The sequence below is a fragment of the Hevea brasiliensis genome, chromosome 8, assembly GCF_030052815.1.
Source record: "Hevea brasiliensis isolate MT/VB/25A 57/8 chromosome 8, ASM3005281v1, whole genome shotgun sequence".
Taxonomy (NCBI): domain Eukaryota; kingdom Viridiplantae; phylum Streptophyta; class Magnoliopsida; order Malpighiales; family Euphorbiaceae; genus Hevea; species Hevea brasiliensis.
In genome coordinates this window covers 7,333,363-7,345,747 of record NC_079500.1, presented here as the reverse complement: position 1 = coordinate 7,345,747, position 12,385 = coordinate 7,333,363, and the positions used below count along the sequence as shown (strand labels likewise).

The window sequence follows — 12,385 nt, the reverse complement described above, 5'->3', positions numbered from 1 at the left end:
GAAAAACCACTTTTAGTAACCTACAAATATCCAAGTGAAGCTCCTGCAAATTTGGCAATCATGGCCAAAGTGATGAGAATCATGTAGAAATCATTTCTACTGATCCGGTCCCTGATTGATGATGGGGATGGTCACTTTATGTCCTGTTAAAACTCCTTAAAATATATATATAAGTAATCCAGTAACTCGGGTTTTTAGATAGCCCATGAGTTTAATGATATTTAATGGTTCAATTATGAGAGTCGTTCAACTGGTTTAACTTTTGTAAGACCCACTCAATAAAAGGAAAGAATTTTGATTAAAGATGAGCAATCTTGGTAGGATTGTTAAATTTAGCAACGCCTATAATTATACACTATAAATAAAAATATAATCCTATAATTATGCTAGCTAACAATATTCATATAATTATATAGTTGACTTACCATAACCAACCATTGTCTATATCCTATATAAAGATATTAGATCATCTATAGAGACATGTTCTTTCTCCCTAGTCACTCTAATGCACTATTCTCTCATATCAGCTCTAACTTGAGCGTCAGAGGATCCTTACTGGGTCCATACTCGATAGATCTCTAATCTATTTATTTCTGTTTTGCTGGTCCATACCCACAAAGAATTTCCATGGACCGTAACAGTAACGCTGCCTGTGGGAAACAATACAAGAAGCTGTAGCTTTGCCTTATATTCTTTATATTCTGAACTCAAAATGAGAGAATGAACCAAGTGAGAGGAGGACTTGTGGTTTGCAACAACCCAGCCAAAATTTTTTTTATTATGTTCAAGAAATTTCTAAATTTACTCAGGTACTATCTAAAATATTTATTTATAATCACATGAGTTTTGTTTTAAATTCGCCAAAGGGCTATATATCCTATTGGACGATCAATCAATGGCATTCTCCTTGTAGTAAGTATAAATGTTTTATCATTGCATCACTCTTTCTTCTTTGCAATTACATGCCTATATATAACCCATTTGTTTCAAGCAATATTTTCATATTTTATTTTACAAAGATTTGACATTAAAAAAAATCATATTTTCAATTGGTATGGAGTATTTTTAATAGTTTAACAATTGACGGGAGATCATTGTGAAGTTTCGTAACTTTCAAATTATTTGAGCTTATAAAAATTTTTATTTATTAATTTTTATTTATTTTACAAAATTATCAGTATTTTTATTGTAAGAAAATAGTTTCGATTTATGCTAATAACTATAAAAGAGCCACATTTAATAAGTCTATCGCTGCACCTTTAGTTTTGTATTTTGGTCCATTGCTGTGTTTTATTGAAAATTACCTATAATGCTTGCAATCAACATTATATGAATATTAGTCAATTTTCTTGACATAGAATTCCATTATTATTAAAATTAAATTCATTACTTGACTTAAAATAAATAGAAATTATGATTGTATTTTAGTTTGATAGTACTTGAAAAAACTATGTGATTCTAAAAATTAATTTTTAGAATTATTTGGGGGCAATAGCATAAGCTCCATTAGATTAAATTATAGTCCAAGTTTATCTTCAAAATAAATGGTAATTGGAGACACCTGAAATTATTTTAAAGTTTATTGCTCTAATTTCCATGATCTAGCATTGTTTTTTATTTCTATTTAGCACATAAATATTATACTGCAGAATCTAAATGTGATTGAATATATATTCATGAATAACAATATCGCTCTCCAAAATTATTTAAGCTTGAAGACCTCTATTATTGATTAAAATCAGTATGTAAACCCTTGAAAATATGCATTATATATTTGATTTATAATATTATTGAGAAATTTTGGATAAATCTACAATATATATTACATGGATTATCTTCACAAAAATATTTGTACAAGCGTTATTTTTGCAGATAATTTTAAAAAAGCCAATAGCTCCGAGACGATAATTTGCCATTATCAAGATTATCAAGACAATAATCTACCAAGCTAAAAAAAAAAAAATTAAGGGTGCTTGGCCCATCCACAGCTATAGTTTGCTAGGCTAAATAAAACAAAGGATACTTAACCCATTTATGGTGATAATCTGACAGGCTAAATAAAATAAGAGTACTTAGCCTATCCACGATGATAGTCTAAGGGTGCTTAACAATTCCACGGTGATAGTTCACCAGGTTAAAATAAAGGTGCTTAGCCCATCTGCAATGATAATCTTTCACCCATCTGCAATGATAGTCTTTCACACTAAAACAAAGATGCTTAGCCTATCAATGGCAATAGTCCGACAGGCTAAATAAAATAAGAGTACTGAGCCCACCACGGTGATAGTCTACCAAACTAAAATAAAGGGTGTTTAACTCATCCATGATAATAGTCCACCAGGCTAAAAAATCTAAGAGTGCTTAGCCCATCCATGGTGATAGTCTGTTATGCTAAAATAAAGGTACTTAGACCATCTACGGTGATAGTCGGTCATACTAAAACAAAGATGATTAGCCCATCTACAATTATAGTCTGTTAGGCTAAAATAAAGGTACTTACCCCTCTAAAATGATAGCCCACCAAGTAAGCAAATAAAAGGTACAAGTCCATATAAGAAATAGTTTACCAAACTAAGCAAATCGAAGGTGCAAATCCATTTAAGGCGAAAATTCTACCATTATCAAGTTTATCAAGATGATAGTTCACACTAAAAAAAAAAAATAAGTCAATGACCAAAGTTTTGACATGAAACGAACCTAAAGATTCATACTCGATAGGGGAACTAATGATATAACTCCTCAAATTATATATATATAAGTAATCTAGTAACTCGGGTTTTGAGATAGCTCATGAGCCTAATGATATTTAATGGTTCAACCATGAGATTTATTTAATTGGTTCAATTTTTGTAAGACCCACTCAATAAAAGAAAAGAATCTTAATAAAAAATGAGCAATCTTGGTAGGATTGCCAAATATAGTAATGCTTATAATTATGCATTATAAATAGAAATGTAATCCTATAATTATGCTAGCTAATAATATCCATATAATTACATAATTGACTTATCATAATCAACCATTATCTATATCCTATATAAAGAGCTCGGATCATCTATAGAGTCATATTCTTTCTCCCTAATCAATCTAATACACTACTCTCATATCAACTCTAACTTGAGCGTTGAAGGGTCCTCACTAAGTCCAAACTCGGTAGACCTCTGATCCATTTATTTTCTGTTTTCCAAATCCATACCCACAAGGAATTTCCATGAACCGCAACATGTCCTATTGTTCATTTAAGATGCACATGGCTGTTCCATATCCCGTTTAACCAAATATGTACTTGGCATAATAGATACAATTCATGCTGAAATTTTATTTGGCAATTTCTTTTAAATTAAACAAGATATGATTTTATAAAAATTTAATTCACCTAATCAAAAGAGCTATAAAAACTAATCAACACACCCTATTTAGAATGGTTCTATTTGCATAATACCTTTTGTAGTTTCATTCCCAATTTAAATTTTAACAAATTATAAATTGATAAAAATGGCCTTGCACTCAAAGTTATCGTTTTAAATCATTAAAATCTCTAAATTGTATGTTCATGCAAGGAAAATTAAAATATTCCTTAAGCATATTAGCTGAAAGTATTAAAATTGATTTAAATCATGTCACAATGCACATCAGGGATTGTTTGGTATAGCAAAGCACGGCATGGGGAAGGAAGTGCATCGAATAGGGAAGGGAGGCAAAGCATCGGCAACATACCTGACCTAAGCCCTGAGCCGTCACTACCGCTCACCTCCAATCGCATCCCTGAGTCATTGCCACCAGTCACCTCCAGTTGCCGCCCCACTAGTGCTAGGTACTCCTCCTCTTCTTCTTCTTCTTCTTCTTCTTCTTCTTCTTCTTCTTGTGGCGCAATTTGATTTTAACCTAATATCCCATTCTGGTTATTGCAAGATTCTTTTCAGTTTTAATTTTAGGTTTTTTTTTTTTTTTTTTTAAGAAATATGTATCCAGCAAAGGAAATGCATTTCTGATTTCAAGAAATTGATTAAACAGCCCGGAAACATTTCCTGATCGTGTCCTCATGTTTCTGAAGGGGAAACGCAGCCCCCTCCCATTTCTGTGCATCGTAGCCATTCATTGCACATGGATTGTTTACTTGGGAGGGAGCGTCATTGTGGATTGTTTGAACTTGCCCAAATACCTATTGTTTATAAATAATTAGAAGATTTTTAAGATTAAATTGTAAAAATACTAGCATAATTTTATAAATAAATTAAATAATTATAATTTTATTATTAAAATTTTAAAATTTTAAATTTCATAGAACCCACATGGGTCAACTCATGAAAAATCATTGGGTGCCAACTAGGTGCTCAGGACAGTTGATGGTTCTTATGTTAATGCTTGCCAAAAGATGCTGCTTGGTCCCTTGGATTAGAAGGTCGTAGAAGACTTACGTCTCTAAGAAGCAATGCAATGGGTCAAGAGTGAAGACCACTGTGTTGCAGCATGTAATCTTTGAATCAGGCTTTCTTCCTTTGGCTCAGGCACTGAGTACAAGTCTGGTTAATGCAACTTATTTTTGTTCAATCATGGAGGATTGTAGGTTGATGTTGCAAGAACTACCAAATTGCTTTTGTTGTGTTTGTTCGGAGATTAACAAATGCTATCACTCATATATTAACTACAACAATTCATTCTAAGTTTAGTTTATAGGAGTAGGATAATGTTCATCTTTATTTTGTTGTTGATGCTTTATGTACTAATCTTTTTGGTTTAGTTTGAATGAAGTATATTTTCTAAAAGAAAAAATAACCATGTTAAACTTTTTGTTATCTAAGTACTACATGTCCTAAATTGCAATGAAAAATTTATCAAGTCCTAAGTATTAAAAGCATCAAACAACATGATACTTAAGTGTATTTTATCTTTTTTAATCCATCATTGAGTGCACAAGAAAAACAAAACATTGCAAGAAATGCTCTATGAAAAAGTTGGAAAGTTATGCTCCGCCAATGACAAATTGAAGAGAAGTACTTCATGAAATAGTTGGAAAGAAGTACTCCTTCAACAGCAAAATAAACTAGCAAACGAGGAGAGAAGTGCTCTATCAAAGTAAAATCACTTAGAAAACTTGGAGAGTAGTATTAAAAAGAAAAAATTATAATTATTGTAATAATGCACATATTTTATATGTAATTAATTATTTATACAAAGATTTAGAGTAATAGATATCTAATATATAAAATTTAAACCTAACTAAACGTGAACTTTTCCAAAACTTGATTATATACTACTTGAACTTATCTCAGTAGAGTTCAATTGTATCAGATACTTGGACATTCTTGACACATTACTGCCTCTAAAAGTAACCATAGAGTCTCCTTTATTTTTTGTATATAGTAAACTATAAGTTAGTCATCGAGATTTATCATAACTCATAACTTAATGTCTTCATCTTTAATTTGAAACAATTTAGTTTTTCAATTTTTATTATATCAATAAATTAGTCTCTTTGTCCAAATAATCAAATTTATTGTTAATTAAAGGTTAAATGAAAAAAAATACTTTGACCCTTTAATTTGAAACAATATATTAAATCCATGAAATTTTGTTTTATTAATAAAATGGTCATTGTATCTAAATTTTATACTTAAATAATTATATATTTTATTTAAATATAAAATATACATATGTTATAACTAAAATATAATAAATATATATCCTCATAATATTTGCATCCTAAACTATTTGCGTCATGCTTTAAATGTATTTCATGTCCATATTTATAATTATGAATAATTAAATGTATGTGAGCGTGACAAGACACATTTAAAATTAGGTTGGTCAAACTTTTTTTTTTTAAAATTTTCATGATTTACAGTAAAATCTTATGAGTAATCATACATTGACTAAATTAATAAATTTCACAATGTGATAATCTTTTATTTATATAATTTTATAAGAAAATGATCCAATCAATTTTTTTTTCAATGCCAATCACATTAATTTTATTTATGACTTTGAAAATAAATTTTTAGACTATATAGTGGCAAATTGGAATTTTATAAAAAAAATATTAAAAAATGTAAATTATCTTTTATTTATATGATGGTCAATTTTTCATATTTTAAAATTTATTTATTTGATTAATGTCATATTTATCGTAAAATTTTACTGTAAATTATGATAAAATATAATAAAATTATTTAAACTTTTTAAATTTTAAATAATTCCGATCATATTAAAAATATTTAATAAAATTATAAATTATAAATATAGATATAAATATATTACCGACATAAATATTCTAATACATTAGGATACCACTCCCAAAGAATATTTTAATAAAAAAATTATTTATGATATTTTAGACATAATATATACATATAGTATATTTTCAATGTAATCTATAATTATTTAAAAATAATATATATAATAATTAATTATAAAATATCTTAATCATTAAATACTAAATTAGATAAAGATAATAAAATAAAAGCTCAAAAACTTAATTATCTGAAATTGAAATAGAGTTAAGAATATTTTAGTTATTTTTTTTTACAATTAATAATATATTAACTATATTTGGACAAGAGGATTAATTTGTTGATATAATAAAAGTTAAGGAATTAAATTATTTTAAATTGAAAATAAAGAGATTAAATTATGAGTTCTGATAAGTTTAAGCTCCTTCTGCGCACGCGCGCCGTTTCAGCTTCCCGGCCGAAATCCGGCCACCGATTGGGCCGGGTCTTGTGTCAAACACCATCTACACCTCGAGAGCTTTCCATAGACACCAAGAACACCAAAATCCATCCAGCGGTTTGTCCAATTTTTGTCCGAAAAGTTTTAGCCCATTTCAACTTTTTGGCTAGATTTCTCGCAAACCGTGAACTCCATGAGAAAATCGAGAGTACCAGAGCGCTCCACTCGTCGAGAGTTTCGCGGCAATATAAATTTTAAAATTTTCTGAATCCGTTTTTCGGTGGGTCCCACGGAACTTCGTAGTGTTTTTTCGAGTATTAAATGAGCTTAGAAAATTCCGTAAAAATTATATACTAACCCCCGTGTTGTAGGCTTCGTGTAGGTACCTTCAATTCGCGGGAATTCGACAGTTGTCCGGGTCTGTGAATTTCCGGCCAGACAGACCGGCTACTGAAAAAGTCTCCGAATTGGATCGAGATTTTGGCTATCCCACCGTTGTCAGATACCTCGAGCGCGTTCCCAAGATCGGAATCGGCATAGGTAAACCTGAACCTTGCTTTTTCATAATTTTCTAGTGCTTAAATTGGATTAAAAATCCATAAAATATTCGTGGTAGCTCAGAAAATTATGATTCTTTTTGCGTTAGTCTAGTAATATTGCTAAGGACTGCGGGGAAAAGTTTTAGAATTTTTAGAGCTTATTTAGGTAGTTTTTGCAAAAAGGATCAATTATAAGGACTAAACTGTAAATTTACATATTGTGATTGATGACTGTTTGGATGGACCCAGGAGAGGCTGTGTGATGTGATTGAATTGTGAGTGTATGATTTGTGGATATAGAAGTATGTTTTAAACCCATTTGCAGGTTGGGTAGGTCTTAGGTATAGGGGAGACTCTGCCGGATTTTCGGCACGACTTAGGACGTCTTTGGTCTTTTTCTTAGTTTGTATGGAGTCAAATTTATTAAATGATTGTAATAAAATTGTCAGGTGAGCCGGGACAGCCTTCTTCCTCCGCCTAGCCGCCACAGTGACTGCTGTCAAGTCTGTGAGTAAAATATTAATTTTAATTGTAATTTCGATATTATTATATATTCAAGTATGCTCATGCATCACTTATATGTATATATCTATGTAGTTAAACTCTAGGCACGTTTTATATTGCATTCACAACTGTTAAGTGCCATGGATGTTGTTGTGGTAATTTGGAGCAGTGTGCGTGTGATGTGATGTTGGCTATAGACAGGACGGGTAGACACGGCTTGAGATCTTCGCTAAGACCCGGTCCTTCGGGGTAGACACGGCTTGAGTTCTTCGCTGGGACCCCGATTTGGTTTATTAAGTGGAAGTCCGAGCTGAGTTCTTCGCTGGCACAGGTTGGAATAAGAGAGCTTTATAGGGGGATCAGCTTCCATATATGTATTGTTTGACATTATCGGGTGTGTGAGTGCTCCAAATTACCTTTTTACTGTTATAATGTTAAAATATTGCTGATGTTGCATTTCACTCTACAGGTGCATTAGTTTTAGATAGTTATAGAGATTATGGTTAAAATTGATATTTTACTCTCTGAGTAGAACGCTCACTACTGTTCATTATTTTTCAGGCTACAGGAGGATTTTGTTGTGGTTAACCTGCTTTTCTCCTTCGCAGGTTGTTTATTAATGTTTGTGTAATTCTATTAACTCCTAGAATTTTCGTATGCGTTAGAAATATTTATTTGATTTGGGTCTGTAATATAAATTGTCATGTTGGACCTGTAAACTAATTATATACATGTTTGTTGGATTGGATGAGGGAGCTGAGCTCCCATTTACTTTTTATGTTATTATGAGTATGTGGAGGGTGAGCTGAGCTCCCCAATTGATTATATATTGTGTTTACAGGTCGGGTGAGTCAAAAACTCCCCGTTGAAAGGTCTATTTTATGGTTGGATTCTGTCCGGTTGAATTCTTGAAATTGGGCCCAAATGGGCCTTAGAGTTGGATTGAGGAATAGTTAGGCTTACTACGGGCCTTCAGGGCTTTAGGCTGGCCCAGGTCCTAGTGCCGGTCCGACCCATAAGTTGGGTCGTGACATGTTTCTTGAATTTAAAAGTGTGAGACCTATTACTTTGTGAGTAAAGGTGCACATACATCGGAAATATTCAGTAATTTACCAATAAAATAAAGAATAAGAAAAGTTTAGAGTGCGCATCTATTTAGTTTGATAAATCGATTTATCAGTTTAGAATTTTATTTTTATTTTTTTGAATTAATTATAAATTTAATTTTAATTATATTTTTATTTTAACTTTAATTTTAGATTTAATAATAATAAATTAAAATAAATAATAATTATTTAATTTATTTCAATCAATTTATTTTTTTAAAAAATAACTCGACTCGAATTTTTTACTAAATAATTTTTTTATTAAATTTTTAACATAAAAATTAAATCAAAATAACTTTAATAAAAAATTGATTTAAATTTATAAATAAATGAAATATTTTTTTTTTATTTAAACTGAATCACAATAACTTAATAAGAAGGAGAGTTGCAAGTAAGAAAAGAAACAAAGATTTAAAAAAAAAGTATGTTGCATTTTTTCATATTTCTATTTTTTTTTAATTTGAAATGGTGCATTTTGAGGTGTTGGGATTTTATTTTATTTTATTTTTTTAAATTGATGACATGGAATATTGGCTGACATAATGTAGCCATGCTAGCTTGGCTTCCACTAAAGTGTTGGTTCATAATATAATAGTACAAAAATTAAAAATTCAACTATTTAATTCTTAAAATTAAATGTAGGCTAAAATCATATATATTTCATTTTTAAAAGTATTTTATATCAGAGAGATAAAAAAATATCATGTATTTTTAAGTTTTTCTCAAGTCAGTATCTGATGTTAAATTTATGTTTTTTAAAATACAAAAATTAATGGGTTAATTTTATATTAAAATAGATGGACTAAATAATAGTTTTACTAATATTAAAATTCATTGGCTAATAGAAAAATTAATAAAGAGACTAAATAGTATATTTTTTAAAAATAGAAAGACTAAATAGTTAATTTCATCAAAATGCATATATTAAAAAATAATTTTTCTTTTTAAAATTATTAATATTATGATAATTATTTTAAGTTCATTTTTAAATTCAATTAAAGGTATTATTTTAATAAGCAACTGAAGTTATTAAGATAAAAGATCATGAAAAACTTAGCATAAATTACTTAATTAAACCCGGCCATTAGGCTTTCTCAATGAATCCAGAGTAATTTTGCTAAGTGAAAACTGATAAAAGTGCAAAATTCTTACAAAAAAAAAAAAAAACAAAAAATAAAAGCAATGAAAAGAAATTTCTAAGAAGCAAATAAACATAATAGCATCAAAACAAAAGCAAAAGCGCTCCAGCAAAATGATCAAAGGTCAGGTCAGCGGACCCATAACTAACAACAGACAACAGGTTCCAAGAGCAGCAGCACATCAAGGAGCAGCAAAGCAAACCCAAAGAAAAACAAAGCAAACCCAAAGAAAAACAAAGCGGCAACACGACACCAACAGCACCAAGACCACCAAAAGAATAGGAAGCCCAAAGAAACAACAAACAAGTCCGAGGAAACCAGAGCAATAGCAAGGATCCAGCAGTCCCAGAGTTCTAAATCTCCCTGAAAATATAGCAAAGATAAGTCACAGCTCAGCAATACAATCATGAGATCTAGCTAGTATACAAAATTCCAATTAAAAGTTATTGGGACTAAGAACTAATGATTTTTGGTAGTATAATTTGACCAAGTACCTTTTTTCATGTCTTCGCTGAATTTGTCAAGCATCACTCCTGTTTAAGGATTCAATACCACTTTGCCCTTTGCCTGAAATTTGTGATACTCATGGAAGCAAGAAATTCGTGAGATATGCAACTGTGGTTATTCACTAATCAAAACTAAAGGAAAGCAAGCTGAATGTTAAAAAAAAAAAGGCGAAAAATTAAACCATACATATGACAAAGCTTAGGTTGAGGAAGAGTAAAAGCTATTAGGAAATGGATCATACCTTGAACAAGTGACTCATTGTTGAATTAAGGTCTGGAGTTCCCATTAATTGATGGTTCTCATCATTTATTTTAAGTTCCTTTAGCTTTGGCATGCTTAATGATCCATAAGAGAATGTCTTCATCCCATTACATTCCCTAAACATCAAATTTTCTAATAATGGAAATTCAAGGGCGTAAATCCCATTGCAGAAACTCTTGAGACTGGGTAGCCATTCAAATGTCAGAGACTTTAGTGTAGGGAACACAATTATATCCTTGCTTGCTTCTTCTTCTTTTTCATCCTCTTTCGGAACTATTATTTCCTCCAACATAGAGCAACTACTTATGTATAGTTTTTGGAGTTGTACAAGACACTTAGCCACAGCAACTGATAATATGTTTCTCAAACTGTCGCAATCATCAACTTTTAGCTTTCTCAGCTTCTGAAAGCCAATGACATTTTTTGGAATTTTGTTGAATATGTGCACAAGTTTTGGTAGTTTTGATAGCCGGACTTTTTCAAGGTGAGAGAGTGTTACAACATTTCCTCCATCAGCATTCACTCCTTCAAAATCGAATATCTCCATCAATGAACCGCAGTTGACCACAGAAAGCTCTTCCAACTTTTGAACACATTCTATCAAAATGTAGGGAATCAAATTCACCCAGTCTTGACAGTTTTCAACATCCAAAACACGCACATTACTTAAATCACCATCTGATGGTTGGCCATCCTCTATCCTTCTCAAAGTATTCTTGCGACGGATGAGTAATCTTGTCAACACCTGTAGTGCTCATCATATCATAGCCACCAAATAAACAATTAAACACAAAAATTCATTACTATAATTGGAGAATGTGAAATGTTACATACGTATATGTGAACTTGATTGTACAAAATGATAACTTGCAGAAAAGGTCTTTGGCCTAGTGGTAAGTAGTGTGGAGACTCTCTTTATTTTACTTACTAGAATTTTATATAGTGTTGTGTGAAAATTAGCTCTTAATTATCTCTAGATGTAGCCTACTAGAACTACATTCTAAAATCCTTACTATGGGAAAAGCCAATGTGATTTTTCACCAATCAATTCTAATTATTGATAAAAAGGGAGTTGACAACTTTTAATGAGACTAGAATTATAATTATTTAATTAAGAGAGTGTTACAGAGTAAAGTTATTAAGAAACAGAACATACCGATTCATTCACAGTGCATTTCTCATCAAATATTTTTAGTTTCTGTATCTTTGGCAATTCAAGAGCATAAATCCCACTGTAGAAACCCTTGAAGTTGGGTAAATTCCCAAAAATCAGAGAGCTTAGTTGAGGGAACACAATTTTTTGCATGCTTTCTTCTTGTTTTTCTTCATCCTCTTTTCCAATAATTTCCTCCATCATCTTGCAGCTAGTAATCTTTATTTCTTGTAGCTTTTCTAGAAGTTTGGCCAAGGCAGGTGAGAAAAGGTTTATTAAATTGTCACAAGATTCTACTATCAACTGTTGTAGGTTTTGAAAGGCTTTGATTTCTGGTGGAATCTTGACGCATACTTGCTTCAAATTTGATAACCTCTGGAAACGCATCTCTTCCATAGAATTGAGTACTCCAGTAGTAGCATGGTATTCCTCGAATGAAAATATCACTTCCACTGAATCAAGAGCATTAATTTCAAGCCTTCGCAAATTTTGCAACCCTTCAATCAA

General features: G+C 30.9%; 2 protein-coding genes and 2 long non-coding RNA genes across 5 annotated transcripts in view; 2 read left to right on the top strand and 2 right to left on the bottom strand.

Annotated features, from left to right (window-relative positions):
- The window catches only part of LOC110636714 (uncharacterized), a 64,715-nt gene that overhangs the window by 26,737 nt on the left and 25,593 nt on the right, over positions 1–12,385 (bottom strand). The gene's annotated exons all lie outside the window — the stretch shown is intronic.
- Positions 3,660–4,262, top strand: LOC131182243 (uncharacterized). Its single transcript, XR_009150545.1, has 2 exons — positions 3,660–3,814; positions 4,015–4,262. It is a non-coding gene; the product is annotated as an uncharacterized LOC131182243 (long non-coding RNA).
- On the top strand, positions 6,661–8,539 carry LOC131182241 (uncharacterized). 2 transcript variants are annotated; one of them, XR_009150543.1, is made up of 3 exons: positions 6,661–7,209; positions 7,658–7,715; positions 8,274–8,539. It is a non-coding gene; the product is annotated as an uncharacterized LOC131182241 (long non-coding RNA). The 2 variants fall into 2 exon arrangements; XR_009150542.1 differs by having other exon boundaries at positions 6,661–7,715.
- Positions 9,993–11,875, bottom strand: LOC110671156 (uncharacterized). The gene is made up of 3 exons (XM_058151156.1): positions 10,706–11,875; positions 10,452–10,524; positions 9,993–10,320 (listed from the first exon to the last, which is right to left on the bottom strand). The coding sequence occupies exons 1-2, from the start codon at positions 11,270–11,272 to the stop codon at positions 10,495–10,497; spliced, it is 597 nt and encodes a 198-aa protein (XP_058007139.1). The 5' UTR covers positions 11,273–11,875; the 3' UTR covers positions 9,993–10,320; positions 10,452–10,494.

Bases quoted from the DNA above. Each gene is read 5' to 3' on its own strand.
- LOC110671156 (XM_058151156.1), bottom strand. From the start codon at position 11,272: ATGGAGATATTCGATTTTGAAGGAGTGAATGCTGATGGAGGAAATGTT. The intron at 10,525-10,705 runs GTATGATCCATT...CACAAATTTCAG, and splicing joins CAATGAGTCACTTGTTCAAG to GCAAAGGGCAAAGTGGTATT.